A 21,771-nucleotide genomic window follows, 5' to 3' on the forward strand; every position below is an offset into this window, starting at 1 on the left:
AAGAGAGAAACAAAAAAAAAAACCCAAATGTTCCCGGGCTGGGAGAAAAAAAAAAAAAAAAAAAAAAAAAAGAAGAGGAAGGCCAGGTAAGTACAGAGTGACACCTGTCCATGAGAATGACGAACACGATACTAATTTCCAAAGTCTCTCCAGAAAGATTTTAATAAAGAGGCATGAACATCTGTGATTGGAGCAATTTTTCATTAATGTTGATATTCCGTAACTGGAATAGAATGTCTCAAGTGGAAAAAATTACTAAAAGAAATTTGCTTAATACAAAAAGTTGAAATCCTTTAATTATATTTTCATTTGCTGGAAGCACAACACAAGGCCTCTTATAAGCATCAATCTAAAGTTGGTATCAAAAATAAACCAATTCCTACTGAGAAAAGTAGCCACTAACAAAACAAAAATCAGTGAAGGGCAAGCAAGAATGAAGGTAAGAGCAGTTACCAGATGGATAACATCGATGCTGACATGGTGAGATTCAACTCCTTCAAAGGTAACCAAGAGTACATTCCCAGGGACATCTCCAGGACTCTGATTGTTCACAATCTCATGGCGATTAGAGTACTGTATATAAACAGTTTTCCCGCGAATCTGCGCAGGCTCCGAAGATGAAGCATAATACGAAACCATCGATATAGCCTGATTCAACTCAGCCTGTAAAGGAACAGCTCAGCTCAACCATCCGATTTCACAAATTCAAAAAACCTAAACAATCTGATTGAAGAAGGAGAAGAAGATGTTTACAAATTCGACGAAGGCTTGGTTGCGATTGGCGCCGACATTGGTCTTGGTATTGACGATCTTGCCGAATCGTTTGCATAGTTCGATGAGCTCCTCTTCCACGCATTCCCACGGCAGATTCCGCAGGTGCACCACCTTCGACGGCGTCTGCGTATACCGAAACTGTGAGCTCGACATCTCTTCTTCGGTTAAAACGATTCCCTCTTCTCTGAGCTTTTAGTTGTGATCGGAATCTATACGGAACCTCAAATCTCAGGCTATTTTTCAAGTTGGTCCCCCAAAACTTCAGTAATTTACGAATCATGCTACAACTTTCTTCTACACAAATAGGTTATTAAGCCCGTGTAGCTTATAGCTTTGTCTACTCTGTTTATAAGCCTGTTAAGGGCCCAATAATCTTCTTTTGTTGGCTTTTAGCTGAATAATAGAGTGATCAAAGGTTTGGGTTAGACAATGATGCGTTACAGTTACTTCAATTAAACTCCTAAAACATACCAAAATATGACTTACTTTTATTTTTGAGTCTGCTTAATTACCCTTGACAAAATTCTTCGTCAATGGGATTAAGAGCTTTACTTTTACATAATCGTTATTTTATTCCACTGAAAGTTTTGAAGTTGATGCGGTTTTATGTGTGTGACTTGTGATCACAGCCTCACGATCTTGTTTTTCTATGTTCTTTCTACCTTTGTACTAGAACGTAATGCCCCTGATGCAGGAGTACGTCGATCGAGTTGTTCATTAATCGTTACCTTCTTCTCAGTGTGGCTAAGTGAGAGATTGTGATCAATTCATTCTGTTGTTGCCCCTTTAGATAAATTCTAAATTAAACCTGGAAAAGCAAAACACAATTAATTAATGTGCATGGTCACAGACAATATAGGGACATCAAAGCTCACAGCTTTGAGCTGTTTCTTGGCCCTACATGAACGAACTATCAGTTAGATCTCATATCATTAGCCTTGGTCGAGAGGGTCTCAATAGTCTCTACGGGTTGTGAAGGTACGTACACATCCATTAATACTCTGGTTTAATTTGCATTAATAACTAGTCTTTTAACACTGTATTAAGTCTGGCCCCTCTTCTTGGCTCATTGGTGGTTCTTACCTCTCTCAATTTTTGCATGGGAGGTTGAGCTACGTGGATAGATGTGATTTTGGCAAGTGGCATATCATTATCATCATCTATGGAGCTTAGTTTGAACTGTTTGGACCATAATCAAAGGCGTGCTTCATGTGTAATTAAAAAGGCTTTTGCCTTAGGCCTCCAAAATATATAGAAATTTTAGGGCCCCCGATTCCCAAAAGTCTTGTGTAGCATAGTGGTTTTAGTTAACACTATTACTAGCTAACTATTACCATCATCCAAAGTTCAACTTTCCCAAGTTGCTTTTCGATGCTTTTACTGTAAGTTATATTCAATAACCCCTGCTAAATTAAAGTTAATGAACGATTAATTATGTCACAAAATAATTGAATGTTTAGCAATCATATTTATATTAAAAGAACTAATTAAGAGTCTAAATTATGAAAATTTGGTGAAACAGTTTATAGAAAAAGAGAGAAGAAAGATTATGTTTTATTTTCCAGATTATCGTTTTAGTTTTTATTATAAATATATATATTACATTTTTATCAAAAAAAACAAATTGTAAAGGGCTCCATTTTTTATATTTGCCTCGAGTCCATGTAGACTTTCGCACGGCACTGACCACAATGAGTAGAAGCTGTCAATATGAATCAGCAAGACATTTAAAAGAGTTGTCCCCATTGTCCTTTGCATCTTTTCCATCCAATGTGAATTTTTCTAAGAAAAAATACGGTTGCTTTTCTTTTTGTTTTTATTGGTAGAATTCTTGGGCCTATGAGTTATATCTTTAAAGTCGATGAAGATACTTTCTTCTCTCCCTACAAGCTTGGAGCCCACCTCAATAAATCCTTTCTTTGATGCCATGGAGCACACTATGATACACTCTTTCTTTGTTCGGTCTAGTAAAATCTCTTTAATGTCACCGTCACTGCCATTAATCGTCTACCTTTCTTGGCAGCAAAAAAGTTACCTCTGTCAACAACGTTTGATCACCTATAAACTATCTAAACCATGTATGATAAACAAACTTTTTAGTATAAAAAAAATTGCATGAGGACCCGTTGAGACATACGGTTTTTAGTTCAATCTAAGTTAATCGGTTCTAGCTAGATTGTGAGATGGTGTTCAATAAAAAAAAAAAAAAAAAACTAGATTGTGAGATAAGTTAATCAGTTTCCAGCTAGAAAATGTAGTTTCAGAAATCATGTATGATCAATTTGTAGCTTTTGAATGGTAAACTGCATACTAAATACTGGTTTTTACATCACCAATAGCTATTTTGTGGTTAAGTTTCTGGGTGCTTTTGATCATTCACTGTCTATTTTTGTTTATCTTTGTGAAAAGAAAAGATCTTATGATGACTTGACAACAAGAACAGTGTATCAGCTAGTAGAACTTTCATGAAATGGTGAAGGAATCACATAAGGAAAGGTTTTTCATCTCCTTTCTTCTTGCTCCCCTCCACTAAAGTGCTTCCTCTGTTCATATATAAGTTTAGCAATCACTTGAATAGTTAAAGTGCCTGTATACCTAAGACACTGTAAAAGTTTCAAATCTATTTACTACCATCATCAATCCTTTCTGCCTGATTTGCTTTTCCAATTATAGTGCCAGCTTCCTCTTTCTTCACCGCCATTTAACAGCATTTACTACTGTGCAGTTTCTAGTAAAAGGCTAAAAGCTAACTAAAATGTGAAAGCAACAAAAAAATCAATAAACACGTTTTTGATAAAGAAGTGGAACTTATTACGGTAACCAGTTATAGGCTAGCTAAGAGAGAGAGCACTATAGTATCTTTGTAGCTTTCAAGAAACCATAGCTCATTTTAGGATACCTGTAATAAGAAACCTAGAGCATACAAGTGTATGTTTTACACTCTTTATCTATTACATTATCTAAAAGCTAGAGGGTCATCAAAGTGAGGGCAATGGATGGATAGATGTTGACCTGAAAACTTACTCCTGGTTCTGAAATTAACAGTTTTACCCAGGGCCGGCCCTGAGAGTTTGGAGGCCCAAGACCATTTAGTAAAGGTTTCAAAAATTTGGGGGCCTAAAAATTTTTTTTTTACAAATTGGGGGCCTATTTACATATAAAAAAATTCAAAATTTTTGGGGGCCCAAGGCGAATGTTTCATTGGGCTTGGCCCAGGGCCGGCCCTGGTTTTACCTTGGTGTAAGAATCATTTGAGTACTCTATTGAGTCTTTAAAAGGAAATCAAGGTGTTTGAACCACAAAGGTAATAATTTAACTAGGCCCCATCTAATTAAATGCCAATCCATGTCAAAGACCAAGAAAGGGGGAGCTTACAGAACCTAAACAAAGACATCTTCTGTTGTGTCTCTCCCTCTTATAAATCAGAGCCAAGCCAAGAGAGCAGATTTTGTGGATCATCATGTTCATGTAATGACTAGTACTATCTACATACATAACATTACACAGAGTGGATCATTTTGAAGATATTTTTAATTCAGTAGCTTAGCAGCCTAGTTTGTGGCAAATAATGGGAAGATCGCCGTGCTGTGATAAGGATGGTTTAAAGAAAGGGCCATGGACACCAGAAGAGGATCAGAAACTCTTGGCTTACATTGAAGAACATGGCCATGGAAGCTGGCGCTCTTTGCCTGAGAAAGCCGGTATTCTTTCCTCTTCCACAAGCCACACATTTATTTCTTCTTCTTAATCATCATCTTTCTCTATTCAAACCTTCTTTTGATTCCATATAGGTCTCCAAAGATGTGGAAAGAGTTGCAGACTGAGATGGACTAATTACCTAAGACCTGACATCAAGAGAGGCAAATTCACTGTACAAGAAGAACAAACCATCATTCAACTCCACGCTCTCCTCGGAAACAGGTGACAGACTCAATCACCAAAGAGTTGATTTTTTTATTGTCATTTCTTGATCTCTGATATGATCATCTTGATTTTCTCATAGATGGTCAGCGATTGCAACTCATTTACCGAAAAGGACAGACAACGAGATAAAGAACTACTGGAACACACACTTGAAGAAACGTCTGGTCAAAATGGGGATAGATCCAGTGACACACAAGCACAAAAACGAGACGCTCTTGTCTTCCACAGGTCAATCCAAGAACTTAGCCACGCTTAGCCACATGGCTCAGTGGGAGAGTGCTCGGCTCGAAGCTGAAGCAAGGATAGCTAGAGAATCAAAGCTTCTCCATGTACAGCATCACCGAAACAACAAACCAGCAGCTCCTGATTATTGCTTGGCTCACAAGTCATCATCAACAAATTGGACAAAACCAAACCAAGGTAAGAAGAGATATTGTTGTGATCTTGAAAACTAAAATACTTCATTCATAACGTATAATTATTGACAGGAAACGGAGATCAACAGCTTGAGTCTCCGACGTCGACGGTGACATTCTCCGAGAATCTCCCTCTGATGATCATGCATTTAGGAATCCCCATGGAAAACAGAAACAGCAGAGTCGCCGTCTCTTCTTCCACCTCCTCCATCAAAGATTCCGACCACGACTGGATCAAGCAAATCAACTGTCCAAAAGAAGGAATCGAAGAAGGATTCACGAGCCTCCTGCTCCGTGATTCAGTTGACCGGAGTCTCTCCACCGGTAAAAACGACGAGGCGATCGCAGAATCCGTCGCCGGCGCGGTCGAGGTAAACGAGAGTGAGTATAGCTACTATGAGGATAACAAGAACTACTGGAATAGCATTCTCAGCTTGGTTGATTCATCACCGTCCGACTCTCCGACGATGTTCTGATGTCCACAGTGATTCCGCCAAATATTTAAAAAAATTCTCAGATTGTTATGTCGATAGCTTCCAATACTTTTTTTTTTTTAATTTTCTTTACTTTATTTATATAAATATATCATGGTATTGTGATGGAGAACTTCATGAAAATGACCATTTGGCAATATATATAATATTCCTTTGGTTTTTGCATAATTGAATGATAGTAAATCCATTTACAATATATATGCAAAATGCTTTCTTTCTTTTTGAACAACAATATATGCAAACAATTTAGAAGAAAAATTGATATTTTAATACATTTTGATATTTTGACATAAAATAAATTACTTTATTCTTAAAGGGCTACAACTATTATGCTCATAAGCACTCTTCATTTTAGTTATTTTATTTTTATGCAAAGAGATGTGAATGAAAGGGGTGTAATAAAAACAACACGTTGACATGTCGAGTAAAAGAAACACAATTAAACGTATGGTAGTTTCATGTCACTTTCTTTGTAATAAATAGAAATATAAATAACACAGTAATATGAAAATGGTTACACTCATCACTTATGACTAGATTGAATTAAAATATAAATTACATAGTAAATATGAAAATGGTTACATTCATCACTTATGGAATACACAAGCATTGGTTTCCGAACTTAATTTGTAGATTTGTTTTATTAAGTTAAGTTTTTTTTTTTGGAATAAAAATGAAAATAGGCTAATAAGGCTCTAAGCATAGCCTTAAGGTATCTATATTATTAAAATAGAAGTACAAATATAAATTAGCTCTTAAATTTTTTAATTTCATATGCCACTGTAGTAATAAATTTATGTACCTTCTAATATTCTTGTCTTTTATAGTTTAATACTTTAATTAATGCATTTTCTTAAAATAAAGTATAACAAATTATGTTTACTTATTTAAAAGATATTTCCTATAATCTAACTAAACAATAAATTATACTTAATCAATGTCAAAAATGTAACAAGATTTTAATATTACGGGGTGGTTATTTTTTATTTTGGTATATTAACTATGTCTAAAAAACATACAAGTGTTATAAAAATACATAATATAAACCACAAAATTGTAAATAATATATTGAATTATTTAATCGTATAAATCAAATACAAAAATAGATAACTATTTTATTTTACATTAAACTTTTGATCCGTAAAAAATACATTTACACAAACACACGGGTTATATTTTAAAAATATGGTTGTAACAGTTGACGGATCAAAAAAAAAAAATTATTCATTATAAATTATAAAATAATTGTGTTTAGAAATATATTAAATAATTATTTAATATATATAAATTTTAAAAATGTATATTACCATTTATATAAGATAAATATTTTTTTGGCCAAAAAGGAATATCGGCGCGGGTGCGCGCGGATCAAGTTTCCATTAATTAAGGCCCATAGAAAGGCCCAGTGTGACCTTTGTGAGAAGACAGAGACAAAGACAAAGGGAAACACTGTTCTGTCTCAATACCACTCCTCGCGAATCTGAGATTGTCGGAAGATACGATCGAATTCGGGGTCAGGGTTTTTCTCTGCCGACGAACTGCTTAATAATCTGATCAATGACGCCGCCTCCAGGACTTTACTCCGGTCGCAGCACTCTTGCCCTGGTAACAATCTCTCTCTCACTCTCCGATTTCTCGATCTGTATCCTTGACTCGTCTTCGACTTGTAGAGTTTGGTGTTTTTGAGTCTGTCATCGTCTTTCTGAATTGATCAGGTGGCTCGTGCTTCGGCTTTCGGGCTGGGTCTCATCTACGGCAACGTCAAGCTCAAGGCTTTGAAGGTACTTCTCTCTCTCTCTCTCCCTCGAATCATTTTCCGTGAAATGAGAGAATCTGGGACACATGATCTGTTGTTGTTGATGTCTAAAGGTGGTTTCGATCATAGTCCATTGGAAGATTGTGTCTTTTTAATTGATGGGAACATGATCGAATCATATATGATATAGATATATTGTAGCTTGACTCTATTATGCTTTATCTAATTAGATAGTCTATTTTACAAGTATCTAAGTCCAATGTTTAAGCTGCATCTCCTATTCCATTGAATGATCATATTCTACTCTATAAACACTCGGATTTTCATATTGATTAAACTTTGTTTTATCTTGCAATGCAACTATTTGTTCATAGCTGTATTGACAAATGCGTTTATCTTTCTTTCTTTTTTTTTGAACAACTCGTTTATCTTTCTATAATGTGATTTGCCTACTGAGTGATTTATTAACAAATACTTTTACCATATGTAGATAAAGAAGAACTCACAGATTAAGGCTGAAGCCAAGGCGGAAGCCAAGGCTCATCACTAAACCGAACATCTTTCTCTACCTTCAAAATAAGATTATGAAGAATCCCAGTGAACGTTCCACAAATGTAGCTGTTTCTTCTTCTTGAGCTATATCTCCCTTGGTGACATTTTTTTGGTTTTTTCTATGTTCATTTTGGCTATCGTTGACGAAGAAGAGCAACTACTTTTGTCTGCAAAAGCAATCATAATACCATTTTGATTAAACCTGATGCTATGAACACCCATATGTTTCTACTCATAACAAGATTGGTTATATGATCTGTTGTGTGTTGCCACTCAAAAACCAAGGCATTCATAAATGCATTCAGGTGCTTACCTAGCTAGGATTTACCAATTGGCAGTCGGAATTGTTATTTGATTTCTTATCCCACTTAATACATAACTTTAGCATAAGTGTGGCTTATACGAAATGTGACTCAGATACCATATAGTACACATACTAGTATCATATTCATCAACATTAAGCACTATAGACTTTAGTGGGCCACGTCGTTTTCGGTTAATTAGTGTTGTTGCTTTCTTCATTGGATGGATGATACCTTGCAGAATAATTTTGTATGCTTTTCCTAATAAAGTATACTATATAATTTCGAAGACAACTTTTATTGTGGTCCATTGGCTATCATCAACTAGAGGTGTAAGTGCTGGGGTAGGATAGAGTTCTGGATGGATTGGAAATTATTAGAGTAGACACAAATCAAAACATCTATTATTTGACTGATGATCCAACCTTTATACGGAGGAAGTTGAAGATCTTAAATCTGAATCTAATACTCTTAGCAAAGTTTATCATATGAATTACACAAACATTCTAGTGCTACATGTCATTAAACATACACTTAATCTAGTTATATAGCATTTGAAGAACAATGTAAATAGAAAAGAAGAAAGTGATTAGACAAAGAGCTATCGTCTTGTCTCATTTTTAGCATTATAAATAGCTATTGTCTACATGAACATATTTAGGTTTTAGTTTGTATTTCTTTTTTTCTTTTAGAAAGAATTTTTTATTGTCATATCCAAATCTATAATCGAACAATAGTTTATAAGTCTCAAGTGAAGCGTTTCTTCGGGGCATTTCACTCATTAAACACATATATCTCTTTTTTTGTTATTGTTTTTTTTTTTGGTCATCTCTTTTTTTGTTATTGTAGTTTTCGTAATTCAGGTTGTCGTTGAATTTATCTCCATTTGTACTCTTTAAACCTTTTTGAACGTTAGATTAATATAATCGTTTCGTTGAAAGAAAAAAAGAAAAGCAGCGCAACCTACCCTGATGTCTCAAAACGCACGTTCACAAATTTGAAGTGGCATTTCCGTAAATTAGCTTAAGAAAAGCTTCTCTAAATTATTTTGTAATAAGATCAGTAATAATATCTTTGTTAATGGTCATTATGAGGCTCAGGATCAGGGCTACGAGAGTGATTGATGTCTACTAATCTTTTTCTTCTGCTATTCAAAATATGCAAACATTGTAGTGTGATGGTATTCTAGTAAAACTTTGGACAGACCATTATTCATTCCACACATTCTAATGGACTTATACTTTATATTGTTGGTGCAGTTGCTAAACAAGATACAATTAAAAACAATGATTCTATTATAGAAATATCTTTGAACTTTGGTTTCAAGTCATATTCCTGTGTGTTACCGCAATGTTTGACTTCTAAATAATGCAAGTATAATGTTTATACTGGGATTAGTGCATTTTTGACAAATCCTTAGCAAAATAGAAGCATATAACATTGTCAAATTGAAGATTACACGCTTTAAAAAGAATTCATAAAGACATTTCCAACCCTGCTTAATTTTTTATTTTAAAATGGAGTAAAATAGAATACGAAATAAAAAATATTACAATTCAACTTCATATCTCATTCTATAATGAAGTTTATTTTATATTAGAGTTTACTACATAAATGAAATAATCTATATTTTGTTTGTTCATTACTTCATTATAGAGTGGAATATATAGTTGGATTGTAACAATTTTATTCTATTTTTCTTTACTCCATTTTAGAAAAGAAAATAGAATTTTACGTTGGCCATTCTTGTACTTATCAACTGGAAATAATCTAAACAGACATTTGTGTGCTAAATTTTGGGGGAAAAAAACTAAACAAACATTAAAATGAGTTAATTTTTTTATATAAAATCATGTATCGGTATGGATACTATATATACTATACGAATCAATTTAAAGATGCTACAATTTTCAAAAAGAGCGGGATGTTCAAAATATTCACATCATTATTCATTAGCATTTTTAAATACCCTAAAGATTCCGTCTGTTGAACAAATTTTCTACATGCATTAGGGCATCTCCATCCCTATTCCATTTTTTTCTCTAAAATGGAGTAAAGGTGATTATGGAGTAAAGAATGCTCCAACCCAATCCCATATCTCACTCCATAATGAAGTTTACTCCATAAATGGAGTAATCTATTTTTTTTTTGTTCAACACTCCATTATAGAGTGGGAAATGGAGTAGGATTGGAGCAATTTTACTCCATTTTCACTTTTACTCCATTTTAGAGGTAAAAATGGTGTTTTACATTGGAGATGCTCTTATAACCCATTTAATAATTAACAACTTATCACAATTTCAAATAAATATATTTTCAAAGCAACTACCCTCTGTAAAAAAAAATATGCCGATACTTGCAATTGTTGTAACTAAAAAAAAAAAAAAAAGAGTTCTATTTTTGTAACGTTGAAAATTAGAAAAATGGTAAGAATATACGTATTAAAAAGAAAAACTAAAACCGTGGGTTAGTTTGAAAGATGGTTAAGTTAGATCTAAACTCAAGGAAGGAGTCACGGAAACGCAAAACGACAAGCAGTTTGGCTTCTTAAAAACCCGCCCATTCAGCAACCCCTCACGCACCTAACCACAAACCAAACCCCAGAGAGAGAGAGAGAAGAAGAGAGGAAGAGAAATGGCCGTCTTGTCGTTCCAGAGCCCTACAAACTTCTCCGCATCCTCCATCCCCGGCTCGTCTCGACGCCGTTTCGACTCCACCGCCGGCTCACCGTCGTCATTCACGGGAGACGGCCCTATATCCTCAATGATCCTGAGGTTCCCTCCCAATTTCGTCCGCCAGCTCAGCATCAAAGCCCGCAGAAACTGCAGCAACATCGGCGTCGCGCAGATCGTCGCCGCCAAGTGGTCCAACAACCCCTCCTCCGGTTTACAGTCGGCGGCGGCGGCAGCATCGTCTGTTTCCGCCGCCGCCTCGGCCCCTGCGGCCGCCGTTACTCCTCCCGTAGTCGCGCTGAATGGCGTGGACGAGGAGGTTGTGGCGGCCGAGGGAGCCAGGGAGATAGGGTTGAAGAAGGATTCGAAACCCTCATTTTTGAGCTCCGATGGGAGCCTCACTGTTCATGCCGGTACGACGTCGTAGCTGTAGATCCGTTTCATTCTGAAGTCATTTCATGTCTAAGAATCATTTCATTGGAGATAATTTGAGTTTTGTTGGGGTTTATGATGATGATACAGGTGAAAGATTAGGTCGTGGTATAGTCACGGATGCAATCACCACTCCTGTAGTCAACACATCTGCCTACTTCTTCAACAAAACTGCTGACCTTCTTGACTTCAAGGTGTGATCAACTCTGTTGCTTTAATTAATCTATTGTCTTGATTTTGGTGAATACAATAAGTTAATATTGGAAAGAATCTTTCTTGACGAGATCATTGACTTTATTTCTCCTTCAATAATTATTGTAGGAGAAACGGAGTGTCAGTTTCGAGTATGGTCGTTATGGCAACCCGACCACTATCGTTCTTGAGGAGAAGATAAGGTGTTATTATATGTCTCTTTAGAAATCTACACTTGCCTTTTATGTTCTTTATGTTTTTGATTAATATATATGTATTGTGCAGTGCACTTGAAGGTGCTGAATCAACCTTGGTTATGGCTTCTGGAATGTGTGCAAGCACTGTTATGCTTTTGGCTTTGGTTCCTGCTGGTGGACACATTGTGACTACTACCGATTGTTACCGGAAGACTAGAATCTTCATGGAGAATTTTCTTCCCAAGATGGGCATCACTGTAAGAAACCCATTTTTTTTTTTTTATTACAGTAGTGTCAATTCTAGTTTCTCTGATTCCTGAAAGAAAGAGAATTTTCAACTTGAATGATGAACCATCATGTTTATGTCTAGGTCACTGTGATTGATCCTGCTGATATCGCCGGGCTTGAAGCTGCTGTGAATAAGTACCAAGTCAGTTTGTGCAGTCATATTATTTCTCTTGGAGTTGAAAACAAAAGAGTAGTGTATGCCTGACAGCTTTAATTCAACTGGTCTTACAGGTCTCTCTGTTCTTCACTGAGTCACCGACAAACCCATTCCTTAGATGCGTCGACATTGAGCTAGTTTCAGAAATATGCCACAAGAGGGGAACTCTTGTTTGCATCGATGGCACCTTTGCAACACCTCTGAATCAGAAAGCCCTTGCTTTTGGTGCTGATCTTGTCGTGCACTCTCTTACAAAGTACATCGGAGGACACAACGATGTGAGTACAAACATAGATAATTAAAAGCTCTTGTTGGCTGTTTACTTTGTTACCAAAGACTGGTTCTTCCCTTGACGTAGGTTCTTGGTGGATGCATCTGTGGCCCACTGAAGATAGTTTCAGAAATTCGCAATCTGCATCATGTGTTGGGAGGCACACTTAATCCGGTGAAACACCTCACCCTCTCTCATGAATTTCTCTTATTTATGCTCTTTATTTCATGAATCTCATAAGATGTTTGTTAAACAGAACGCAGCGTACCTAATGATCCGAGGCATGAAGACAATGCATCTTCGTGTACAGCAACAGAATTCAACTGCCTCAAGGATGGCCGAAATTTTAGAGGCACATCCTAAGGTATATGCAATAACTCTTTCTGTGTGCTTACCGTTTTTGAGTAAATATCCTGAGACACCTCCTTAATCAAAGCTTTTTTTTGATTATTGCAGGTGAGTCATGTGTACTATCCAGGCCTTGCAAGTCATCCCGAGCATCACATTGCCAAGCGACAAATGACTGGTTTTGGAGGTGTAGTCAGTTTCGAGGTAACATTGATCAATCACTCTCTCTATCTACACAATATTTAGCTTTTCTAACTGAAGAGTGCGATGATCCTCATATCTTTGTGTGTGGTAGATTGATGGAGACATAGAAAGAACGATAAAGTTTGTGGACTCTCTCAAGATTCCTTACATCGCACCATCTTTTGGTGGCTGCGAAAGCATCGTGGACCAACCGGCCATCATGTCTTACTGGTATGTATATGCTTTTCACGTCTTTTGATATATCAATCTTGTGGTTTTACTAATTCATCGTGTGGTTGGTTGATTTTATGATGATAGGGATCTGACGCAGGAGGAGAGGCTAAAGTATGGAATCAAAGACAATTTGGTTCGTTTCAGCTTCGGAGTTGAAGACTTTGAAGATGTCAAAGCTGACGTTCTTCAAGCTCTCGAGGCCATCTGAAAGAAACTCCAACTATTTCAACCCCTCCAAAAACACAATGTCGTTTCTGTGATCTTTTGAATTATTGTCTGTTTCCTTGTCACTCTCTTGCTTCTTATCGCTCTCTATTTGAACGGTTTGGTTACTGTAATAATGTTGTCTTTGAACTATTGTTCGGCGACATTTACCGTTTCGTAATAAAAGGGGTCTATTTATGTTTGTTGGGCTAGTGAATTTCATTTATGACCTGCACCTAGCTCTTGAGACATACAAGACTCTTTCTACAAATTTCAAGAATCTTGGCAGCGGCATATCATCTCCGTACGGTAACAAATCAAGAGTTGGGGAGAAGGCAAAGAGGATGCGCCATCACGCTTTAAATAAGTCGAGTGAAGTTAACTAGGCTAGGACTAGAAGACGGTGACTTACAAAGAAAAAAAAAAAGAGTTTAGGGAAATTACGGCCACAGAGATGATGAGAAAACTCGATTAAGTTTCAGATCTAGAAGACAACAAACATGCAAATGCTTCTTGAGAAGCTGAAACATCCAAAAGAAAATGTTTTAACTGGAGTGTTAATGCGAACATTAATAGGATAAATAATGGGCCATTTTATAGGCCCATTAGTAAAGATACCTCCTAAAGTGACGTTAGCTCATGTGGTGTGTCCAGCGAGAGAGAGAGAGAGTAATCAAAGCAAAAGAGTTTCTGACCCAGCAAGTAACATTTTATCAATAATAATTATCCGATTCCTTTTTGAATCCCGACGCAACAATGGAGAACTCCAGCATTTGTATACGTATCGCCTTCACTAATCTCATACCAAAGGTTCCATCTTTTCTGGAAGAATCGTCTCTTGCTTTGTATCTGATCCATATTCGATAACGTTTATAATTGTGTTAGCTTGTAGATTTCATAGATTGCTTCTGGGTCTATGATTGGGTTCCTAAACCCAGTTCTAGCTTATTACTACTCTCCATGCTCTTCTTCACAATTATAATCTTTTTTTTTTTTTTGTCAATTTTCACATATATTCTTCATTTAGCTGAATGCTGCAACATCATTATCGGTTTTGGGGTTCTGATGATTTCATTTAAAAAAAAAAAAAAAATGCTGGGTCTAGTGTAACTTTAATTAACTCCTGACAATCAGTTTTGCATATATTGCCAGGCTTGTTCTCTTGGTCTCCTCCTTTGTTGAAACCGAACAATCCTTGTTGTCTTTAGTTCAGGAAGGAGGCACAACGTCGGAGCTATGATTCTGTCAGCACTTTTAACTTCAGTGGGAATCAACCTTGGCCTCTGTTTCCTCTTCTTCACTTTGTATTCCATATTGAGAAAGCAGCCTGGTAATGTCACCGTCTACGGTCCACGGCTTATTCAAGCTGGCAAATCTCAGCAGACAAATGCCTTCAACCTCGAGAGGCTTTTGCCTACTGCTGGTTGGGTCAAAAGAGCTTTGGAGCCTACCAACGAAGAGATCCTCTCCAATCTTGGCTTAGATGCTTTGGTCCTCACTCGTGTCTTTGTCTTCAGGTGAGAATTTGTTTTTAAAAGTTTTCTTTTGGATGAATGATTTGAGACTTTCAAAGCTTTTTTTTGGTGGCAGTATACGAGTGTTTAGCTTTGCTTCTGTGGTTGGGATCTTCATCCTTCTTCCAGTGAACTATATGGGTACTGAGTTTGAAGAGTTTTTCGACCTTCCAAACAAGTCTCTTGATTCCTTCAGCATCTCTAATGTTAACGATGGATCAAACAAGTAAGAAAGAGATCAAAAGCTAAACTTTTATTTTCCCTGGCTTATGCTTGTATGCGTTTTGCTTCAGGTTGTGGATTCACTTTTGCGCAATTTACATCTTCTCCGCGGTTGTTTGCTATCTGCTCTACTGTGTAAGAAGTCTCTTGTTTTCTCCATTCATTCTATACTCCTTTGCGCTTAAATGTGAACATAAAACAATGTTTGGACTAACTTTACAGGAGCACAAATATATTTCATCAAAGCGGATTGCTCATTTTTATTCATCCAAGCCTCAGCCGCAAGAGTTCACGGTTCTGGTCAGTGGCGTCCCTCTTGTGTCTGGAAACAGTATCAGTGAAACTGTGGAAAGCTTTTTCAGGGAGTATCATTCTTCCACTTATCTTTCTCACGTTGTTGTTCATCGGACTGACAAGTTAAAGGTTCTCATGGTAAAGCTTCTGTCAACCAAGGGTTCTATATTTCCTTGAATTTTGATAGTTCTTGATTTCATATATTCGTTTTAACACTTTGTAGAATGATGCTGAGAAGCTATACAAGAAACTTACTCGAGTGAAATCAGGAAGCATATCTCGTCAGAAGTCTAAGAGGGATGGGTTCTTAGGGATGTTTGGGAAGAGAGTTGATGTGGTTGATCATTACGAAAAGAAGCTCGAGAAGTTAGAAGACGACATGAGGTTGAAACAGTCTTTACTAGCCGGAGAGGTGAGAGTTTGTCTTTGTGTGTGATTAATTGCATTCTTCAACATATTCATTCCTTTTTTGGCAAACCCTTTTTAGGAAATTCCAGCGGCTTTCGTTTCCTTTAGGACAAGACATGGTGCTGCAATAGCATCAAACATTCAGCAAGGAATGGATCCAACACAATGGCTAACTGAGACAGCCCCGGAGCCTCAAGATGTTCACTGGCCATTTTTCACCGCATCGTTCGTGAGGAGATGGATCTCCAACGTGGTGGTATTCGTGGCTTTCGTAGCTCTGATAATCCTATACGTTATCCCTGTTGTATTGGTTCAAGGTCTTGCTAATCTTCACCAGTTAGAAACATGGTTCCCTTTTCTTAAAAGCATACTAAATATGTAAGTAACAACACCCTGTTCTTTGTCTCAATTGAACCAGCTACAAAAATCTCTTAATCTTTCTTCTTCTTTCTTTGTTTGCAGGAAAATTGTGAGTCAAGTGATTACAGGATACCTTCCGAGTCTAATTTTCCAGCTTTTCCTTATGATAGTACCACCCGTTATGCTTCTACTTTCCTCAATGCAAGGATTCATTTCTCATAGCCAGATTGAGAAATCTGCGTGTATCAAGCTTCTAGTCTTCACTGTGTGGAACAGTTTCTTTGCAAATGTACTCTCCGGATCTGCTCTTTATCGTGTTAATGTGTTCCTTGAACCTAAGAACATTCCCCGTGTGCTTGCTGCAGCTGTTCCAGCACAGGTAATAAACACACACAACATCAAGTTTAACGGTTTCCACAATCTCTTTTCTTAAACATGTTTAATCTCATTGGTGCAGGCATCGTTCTTTATATCTTATGTTGTGACCACTGGGTGGACTGGTTTATCATCAGAGATCTTCCGTTTGGTTCCTCTTCTCTATAGTTTTATGACGAAACTCTTCTGTAAGGAAGATGAAAAAGAGTTTGAGGTCCCTCCCACTCCCTTGTGCCAAGAAATCCCAAGGATTCTCTTTTTTGGACTTCTTGGTACAACTTACTTCTTCCTCTCGCCGTTGATACTGCCTTTCTTGTTGGTCTACTTTTGTCTTGGATATGTCATCTACCGCAACCAGGTAAACCGGATCAATCTTCAGTTTCTTTATGTGGATTGAGTATCCAATAATTTAAAATCTAAAATGATTCCATTTGCATTCTCTTGGACAATGCTTGAGTATATTCTCCTTTAATGCTCCTCAAAACTTTCTTTTTAAGCACATATAGGAATCTACCCTACAACCAATGAATCGTCTACACATCTTTTTCTGTTATGGAATGGAATCTCTCACTTTATGTGTAAAACCCTTTTCTAAATTCTCGAATAGCATCTTATTAAAACCGAAAGTAATGTTTCGAGCTATGACACTAACGTTACATCAAGAATACATTTTGTTGTCCTTGATTCGTTTGTTTCATTGCAACTTGGTGGTAGTAGAATGAACTTCACCTTTTTTCTTTGTGTGTGTGTTGCAGCTCCTAAACGTATATGAGGCCAAGTATGAAACTGGTGGGAAGTTTTGGCCAATAGTACACAGCTCCACTATCTTCTCTTTGGTGCTAATGCACATTATTGCAATTGGATTATTCGGCCTTAAAAAGCTTCCATTAGCATCTTCTTTAACGATTCCCCTCCCGGTTCTCACCCTCCTTTTCAGCATCTACTGCCAGAGACGATTCTTGCCCAATTTCAAATCTTATCCTACGGAGGTAAATGCTTTGTAGATCATTGCCTCTTTTTACATAACTTTTTGGGAACATAATGCTGACTACTTTGAATCAAATTCATGATCTCAAAGGATATACAAACAGAACAATAGTGCGTAGTCCTTAGGATTTAGCCTTGAGCAAGAACCTTTTGCAGCCCCATATATAAATCTTAGCATAAAGTTCTGTTGCTACTACAGCTGCTTCTCATATCCTTTATACATGTCTTACCTGTGTTGCAGTGTCTAGTAAACAAAGACAAAGCAGACGAGAGAGAAGAGAACATGTCTGAATTCTTTTCTGAACTCGTGGTTGCATACCGTGATCCTGCGCTATCGGCATCGCAGTACTCACGGGACATGTCACCTGAGGATCCTCCGCTTCTTCGTTCATATCAATCCTGAGAAGGAAAACAAAAAACATTCTTAGACCAAGTCTTTTGCTTGAGCTTTTGGAAGTTTGCTTATGATGTTGAAACAGTGTTGGTTACTACATGCTCGGTTTGAGCTCTTTAACCGATGAAACGGGTCGCTTGTGGTTTGGCTCTTAACCGATAACAAACCAGTTTATTTTGTTTACAGTTGTAATTAAAGAAAGAAAGAAAGAAAGAAAGAATCACTAGTCACTACTAACATGTTAGACGGTACGATAACTTTTGGAAATTGCTAAACACGTAAACATCTCAATACTTTCTTAAAAATAAAGTAAATTGTTGGATAATTAATTTAGTAACTAACGATTAATCATCACTACAAGTGTCAGATAAACTTTTTTTTTAGGGACAAAACACCTGGTGTATGTTAAACCGAGAATAATTGCAAAAAACAAGATGAAAGCTGATGACTTCTTGCCACGTCCGCATAGGGGTATTCATTGTAATTAAACCTAACCTTGAGGGTAAATTAGATAAAGATTAATCCGTTTATGGAAACCGAAAAAATAAAATTAAATATATTGTGTCTATAGGCTACACAAGCAACGAGAAGAGAGAGAGAGAGGGAATCTCTCAAATTCTGGGTTTAAGCTCATCTGTTTGATCTTCATTCAGTTTCGAATCTCAATTTCTCCTCTTTTGAGCTCAGAAATTTGGGGCTTTTTGTTTCCTTGCTGCATTTTGGGCTTCTCTCTTTTTTTTGGGTAAGTTCGATCTCTCCAAAGCTTCTATTTTCGGAAACTAATTGTCTCTTTTTTTTTTTTATATGTTAGTTTGCAAATCGGGCGTGTTTGATCGCTCTCGGTTTCTTCATTTCTGTAACGGGTACGAGAGAGATCCGTCGATTGGATTGTTTAGGGTTCTTATTCCGAATTGGGGGATAGTTGAAAAAATTGCTAATTTAAGCTCCGTTAGTGTTTCGAAATCTTCATGCTTTTCGCTCTCACTTGTTCGTTAATAGCAAGAATCGGTTGAATTTTTGATTGAATAGATAAAAAAAACCGGTTTATTGAGTAATCTGATGAAGTGTCTTGTGTAGGAGATTGAAAAATGGATGGATCAGGAGGTAGAGGTGGTGTTGAATCGATTCTACCAAACTACAAGCTCGGGAGGACTCTTGGTATCGGTTCCTTTGGTAGGGTTAAGATTGCTGAGCACTCTTTGACCGGACACAAAGTTGCTATCAAGATCCTCAATCGTCGCAAAATCAAGAACATGGAGATGGAGGAGAAAGGTACTCACTTTGTTCTCTATTTTGATTTTCATCCTCTTTTAGTTTAGTGTTTGTTTGTGTTGGTGCAGTGAGGAGAGAGATCAAAATCTTGAGACTCTTTATGCATCCTCACATCATCCGTCTCTACGAGGTCATTGAGACTCCCACAGATATCTATCTCGTCATGGAGTATGTCAACTCTGGTGAGCTGTTTGACTATATTGTGGAGAAGGGTCGGTTGCAGGAGGACGAGGCCAGGAACTTTTTTCAGCAGGTATTGTTATCCAAGCAGTCATTCATTTATCATTATATCGGAGAGTTCAAAATTTAGCCATGACTTTACTTTTGATGTAGATAATATCTGGAGTGGAGTATTGCCATCGGAATATGGTAGTTCACAGAGACCTTAAGCCTGAGAACTTGCTTCTGGACTCCAAAAGCAACGTTAAGATTGCTGATTTTGGCCTGAGCAACATTATGCGAGATGGTCACTTTTTGAAGACTAGCTGTGGTAGTCCAAATTACGCTGCTCCAGAGGTAAAAAGCTCTTCAACCTTCATGTGTAATATATATGTAGGGATTGTTGGTAAATATCACTTGTAAAATGTTTCAGGTAATTTCGGGCAAGCTATATGCTGGCCCTGAAGTAGACGTCTGGAGCTGTGGAGTGATACTCTATGCTCTTCTTTGTGGGACTCTTCCGTTCGATGATGAGAACATTCCCAACCTTTTTAAGAAGATTAAGGTACTGTCAATAGGCGTTTTGTTTCTTAGTCTATTTGTTCCCTTTCCATTTTTTTTTTTGCCTAATCTACGCGAGTGTAATGCTTTTCTTTCTTCAGGGAGGGATATATACTCTGCCTAGCCATTTATCTGCTGGTGCTAGAGATTTGATCCCCAGGATGCTCGTGGTGGACCCCATGAAAAGAGTAACCATACCTGAGATCCGGCAACACAATTGGTTCCAAGCTCATCTTCCAAGGTATTTGGCTGTCCCTCCTCCAGATACGGCCCAGCAAGCTAAAAAGGTAAAACCTAACGTGTATTTTCATTGGAGATTGTCTCTATCCTTCTTTTTTCAAGAACGCTTGGCTTCATTTCTTTTCTCTTTTTTTTGTTTTGGTAGATTGATGAGGAAATTCTCCAAGAAGTTATCAATATGATGGGATTTGACAGAAACCTCCTCATTGAATCTCTCCGCAACCGGACCCAGAATGATGTATGTGTTTCTCTCAGCCTCTTGTCCACTTGCTTCTTTTTTAAAAAAAAATTCAAAAGTAAAAAAATAATGAATTGTTGTCGACTGCAATCTTCCAGGGAACTGTGACATACTATCTGATACTGGACAACCGGTTCCGTGTCTCTGCTGGTTATCTCGGGGCCGAGTTTCAAGAGACGATGGTTGGTCTTCATTGTCCTCTTTTGACTGTAGCAAAAGTTCTTTGAAGTAATAATACATTGAATATTTTGATTTAATCAGGAAGGTACTCCGCGTATGCATCCAGCAGAAAGCGTAGCTTCACCAGTTAGCAATCGGCTTCCAGGACTGATGGAGTTCCAAGGAGTTGGCTTAAGATCTCAATACCCTGTTGAGAGAAAATGGGCTCTTGGACTTCAGGTCTTGATCCCCTTTTGTTCTCTCTTAATTTATACTTTATAATGATATCAAGCTTTTGCTATCTATATTGATAATACAACCATATCTGGATTGCAACAGTCCCGTGCTCATCCACGCGAGATAATGACAGAAGTCCTGAAAGCCCTGCAAGATCTGAATGTGTGCTGGAAGAAGATAGGGCCGTACAACATGAAGTGCAGATGGGTTCTTAACAACGCAGATAACTCGATGCAGGACAACAACTACTTTGGAGATGATTCCAGCATAATAGAGAACGACGCAGCTGTGAAGTCGCCTAATGTTGTCAAGTTTGAACTTCAGGTTAATTCTCTTCTTCTTCACTTCATTATATAACTGAAACTGGGTTTTTTTTTTTTTTGTTTGTTACTGATGTCTGTTGCTATTGTTGGTTTGAAACAGTTGTATAAAACACGGGACGACAAGTATCTGCTGGATCTGCAGAGGGTGCTAGGTCCTCAGTTCTTGTTCTTGGATCTCTGTGCTGCCTTCCTTGCTCAGCTCCGAGTCCTCTGAATAATTCTATCCATCAGACCTCTTCAAGAATAATCCCCACGTCTTCTTCCTTTTTTCGTTGGTTTAAGAAATATTCAGAAAGAAATGAAAAGCGAACTTCTTCTACTATTTCTCTCTTTAGTATTCTATTTTGGTGCTCTACTCTAAGTCTAAAACACTTCTTAAAACTTAAAATGTAAGACCGATGAACTCTAGTAAACAAAACAAAAAGATGGTGCAACTTTGTACATAATTTGTAGTGCATTGTGCCACCTAGATTGTGTTTTTGTTTCTTTTGCAACTCCATATATTGTAGGGAAAAAAGATGAAATTTATTAAGATCAGTCCTTAGGTTTTTGGGGGACTGGAGTTACATTTAGTTTTGCTTAATCCATATCATTTCACTTCCGAACACATGAGACTTGCAAGTTTTATTGAT

The 21,771-nt window shown here is 37.2% G+C and overlaps 6 protein-coding genes across 13 annotated transcripts in view; 5 read left to right on the forward strand and 1 right to left on the reverse strand.

Annotated features, from left to right (window-relative positions):
• Positions 1–1,003, reverse strand: part of LOC106292562 (polypyrimidine tract-binding protein homolog 1) — a 2,981-nt gene extending 1,978 nt beyond the window's left edge. The window contains exons 1-2 of one of the 2 annotated variants that reach the window (XM_013728172.1): positions 754–1,000; positions 454–663 (exon numbers count right to left, since the gene is read on the reverse strand). In XM_013728172.1, coding sequence (XP_013583626.1) covers positions 454–663; positions 754–927 — 384 coding nt within the window. In that variant the 5' untranslated portion in view covers positions 928–1,000. Of the gene's footprint in view, positions 1–453; positions 664–753 lie in introns of both variants that reach the window. The other variant, XM_013728173.1, reaches the window with a different exon arrangement.
• A 3,177-nt stretch (positions 1,004–4,180) lies between these two features.
• LOC106293095 (myb-related protein Hv1) lies at positions 4,181–5,767 on the forward strand. Its single transcript, XM_013728763.1, has 4 exons — positions 4,181–4,475; positions 4,566–4,695; positions 4,778–5,118; positions 5,187–5,767. Exons 1-4 carry the CDS (start codon positions 4,343–4,345, stop codon positions 5,588–5,590), a joined length of 1,008 nt encoding a protein of 335 aa, XP_013584217.1. The 5' UTR covers positions 4,181–4,342; the 3' UTR covers positions 5,591–5,767.
• Positions 5,768–7,037: 1,270 nt separating this feature from the next.
• On the forward strand, positions 7,038–8,171 carry LOC106293071. The gene is made up of 3 exons (XM_013728746.1): positions 7,038–7,213; positions 7,324–7,389; positions 7,855–8,171. Exons 1-3 carry the CDS (start codon positions 7,166–7,168, stop codon positions 7,912–7,914), a joined length of 174 nt encoding a protein of 57 aa, XP_013584200.1. The 5' UTR covers positions 7,038–7,165; the 3' UTR covers positions 7,915–8,171.
• A 2,605-nt stretch (positions 8,172–10,776) lies between these two features.
• On the forward strand, positions 10,777–13,599 carry LOC106295730 (cystathionine gamma-synthase 1, chloroplastic-like). Its single transcript, XM_013731701.1, has 11 exons — positions 10,777–11,303; positions 11,413–11,516; positions 11,644–11,717; positions 11,800–11,968; positions 12,082–12,141; positions 12,231–12,434; positions 12,515–12,601; positions 12,684–12,791; positions 12,884–12,979; positions 13,071–13,189; positions 13,277–13,599. The coding sequence occupies exons 1-11, from the start codon at positions 10,853–10,855 to the stop codon at positions 13,398–13,400; spliced, it is 1,596 nt and encodes a 531-aa protein (XP_013587155.1). The 5' UTR covers positions 10,777–10,852; the 3' UTR covers positions 13,401–13,599.
• Positions 13,600–14,045: 446 nt separating this feature from the next.
• Positions 14,046–21,676, forward strand: LOC106294862 (SNF1-related protein kinase catalytic subunit alpha KIN10-like). 6 transcript variants are annotated; one of them, XM_013730547.1, is made up of 13 exons: positions 14,046–14,065; positions 18,539–18,692; positions 18,762–18,813; positions 19,028–19,222; positions 19,270–19,475; positions 19,556–19,738; positions 19,815–19,946; positions 20,044–20,229; positions 20,328–20,420; positions 20,519–20,602; positions 20,682–20,819; positions 20,919–21,140; positions 21,240–21,617. In XM_013730547.1, exons 4-13 carry the CDS (start codon positions 19,039–19,041, stop codon positions 21,351–21,353), a joined length of 1,542 nt encoding a protein of 513 aa, XP_013586001.1. In that variant the 5' UTR covers positions 14,046–14,065; positions 18,539–18,692; positions 18,762–18,813; positions 19,028–19,038; the 3' UTR covers positions 21,354–21,617. The 6 variants fall into 6 exon arrangements, with proteins under 6 accessions (XP_013586001.1, XP_013586006.1, XP_013586004.1 ...); XM_013730552.1 differs by having other exon boundaries at positions 19,291–19,475; XM_013730550.1 differs by lacking the exon at positions 18,762–18,813 and having other exon boundaries at positions 21,240–21,676.
• LOC106294861 (CSC1-like protein HYP1) lies at positions 14,049–18,135 on the forward strand. 2 transcript variants are annotated; one of them, XM_013730545.1, is made up of 11 exons: positions 14,049–14,206; positions 14,549–14,913; positions 14,987–15,136; positions 15,204–15,267; positions 15,355–15,564; positions 15,650–15,838; positions 15,914–16,212; positions 16,297–16,573; positions 16,652–16,927; positions 17,325–17,558; positions 17,798–18,135. In XM_013730545.1, the coding sequence occupies exons 2-11, from the start codon at positions 14,633–14,635 to the stop codon at positions 17,957–17,959; spliced, it is 2,142 nt and encodes a 713-aa protein (XP_013585999.1). In that variant the 5' UTR covers positions 14,049–14,206; positions 14,549–14,632; the 3' UTR covers positions 17,960–18,135. The 2 variants fall into 2 exon arrangements, with proteins under 2 accessions (XP_013585999.1, XP_013586000.1); XM_013730546.1 differs by having other exon boundaries at positions 14,075–14,206; positions 14,605–14,913.
• Positions 21,677–21,771: the final 95 nt, after the last annotated feature.

This window comes from Brassica oleracea, chromosome C5 (assembly GCF_000695525.1).
Source record: "Brassica oleracea var. oleracea cultivar TO1000 chromosome C5, BOL, whole genome shotgun sequence".
Lineage (NCBI taxonomy): Eukaryota > Viridiplantae > Streptophyta > Magnoliopsida > Brassicales > Brassicaceae > Brassica > Brassica oleracea.

What these genes read in the sequence shown, in the direction of transcription:
- LOC106293095 (XM_013728763.1), top strand. Translation starts at nt 4,343, where the DNA reads ATGGGAAGATCGCCGTGCTGTGATAAGGATGGTTTAAAGAAAGGGCCA. An exon ending in CTCTTTGCCTGAGAAAGCCG is followed by an intron (nt 4,476 to 4,565) that starts GTATTCTTTCCT and finishes GATTCCATATAG; the next exon opens with GTCTCCAAAGATGTGGAAAG. An exon ending in TTGGACAAAACCAAACCAAG is followed by an intron (nt 5,119 to 5,186) that starts GTAAGAAGAGAT and finishes AATTATTGACAG; the next exon opens with GAAACGGAGATCAACAGCTT.
- LOC106293071 (XM_013728746.1), top strand. Translation starts at nt 7,166, where the DNA reads ATGACGCCGCCTCCAGGACTTTACTCCGGTCGCAGCACTCTTGCCCTG. An exon ending in GTCGCAGCACTCTTGCCCTG is followed by an intron (nt 7,214 to 7,323) that starts GTAACAATCTCT and finishes TGAATTGATCAG; the next exon opens with GTGGCTCGTGCTTCGGCTTT. An exon ending in TCAAGCTCAAGGCTTTGAAG is followed by an intron (nt 7,390 to 7,854) that starts GTACTTCTCTCT and finishes TACCATATGTAG; the next exon opens with ATAAAGAAGAACTCACAGAT.
- LOC106295730 (XM_013731701.1), top strand. Translation starts at nt 10,853, where the DNA reads ATGGCCGTCTTGTCGTTCCAGAGCCCTACAAACTTCTCCGCATCCTCC. An exon ending in GAGCCTCACTGTTCATGCCG is followed by an intron (nt 11,304 to 11,412) that starts GTACGACGTCGT and finishes ATGATGATACAG; the next exon opens with GTGAAAGATTAGGTCGTGGT. An exon ending in CTGACCTTCTTGACTTCAAG is followed by an intron (nt 11,517 to 11,643) that starts GTGTGATCAACT and finishes TAATTATTGTAG; the next exon opens with GAGAAACGGAGTGTCAGTTT.
- LOC106294862 (XM_013730550.1), top strand. Translation starts at nt 19,039, where the DNA reads ATGGATGGATCAGGAGGTAGAGGTGGTGTTGAATCGATTCTACCAAAC. An exon ending in CCAGGAACTTTTTTCAGCAG is followed by an intron (nt 19,476 to 19,555) that starts GTATTGTTATCC and finishes CTTTTGATGTAG; the next exon opens with ATAATATCTGGAGTGGAGTA. An exon ending in AATGGGCTCTTGGACTTCAG is followed by an intron (nt 20,820 to 20,918) that starts GTCTTGATCCCC and finishes GGATTGCAACAG; the next exon opens with TCCCGTGCTCATCCACGCGA.
- LOC106294861 (XM_013730545.1), top strand. Translation starts at nt 14,633, where the DNA reads ATGATTCTGTCAGCACTTTTAACTTCAGTGGGAATCAACCTTGGCCTC. An exon ending in CTGCAGCTGTTCCAGCACAG is followed by an intron (nt 16,574 to 16,651) that starts GTAATAAACACA and finishes TCATTGGTGCAG; the next exon opens with GCATCGTTCTTTATATCTTA. An exon ending in TCAAATCTTATCCTACGGAG is followed by an intron (nt 17,559 to 17,797) that starts GTAAATGCTTTG and finishes CCTGTGTTGCAG; the next exon opens with TGTCTAGTAAACAAAGACAA.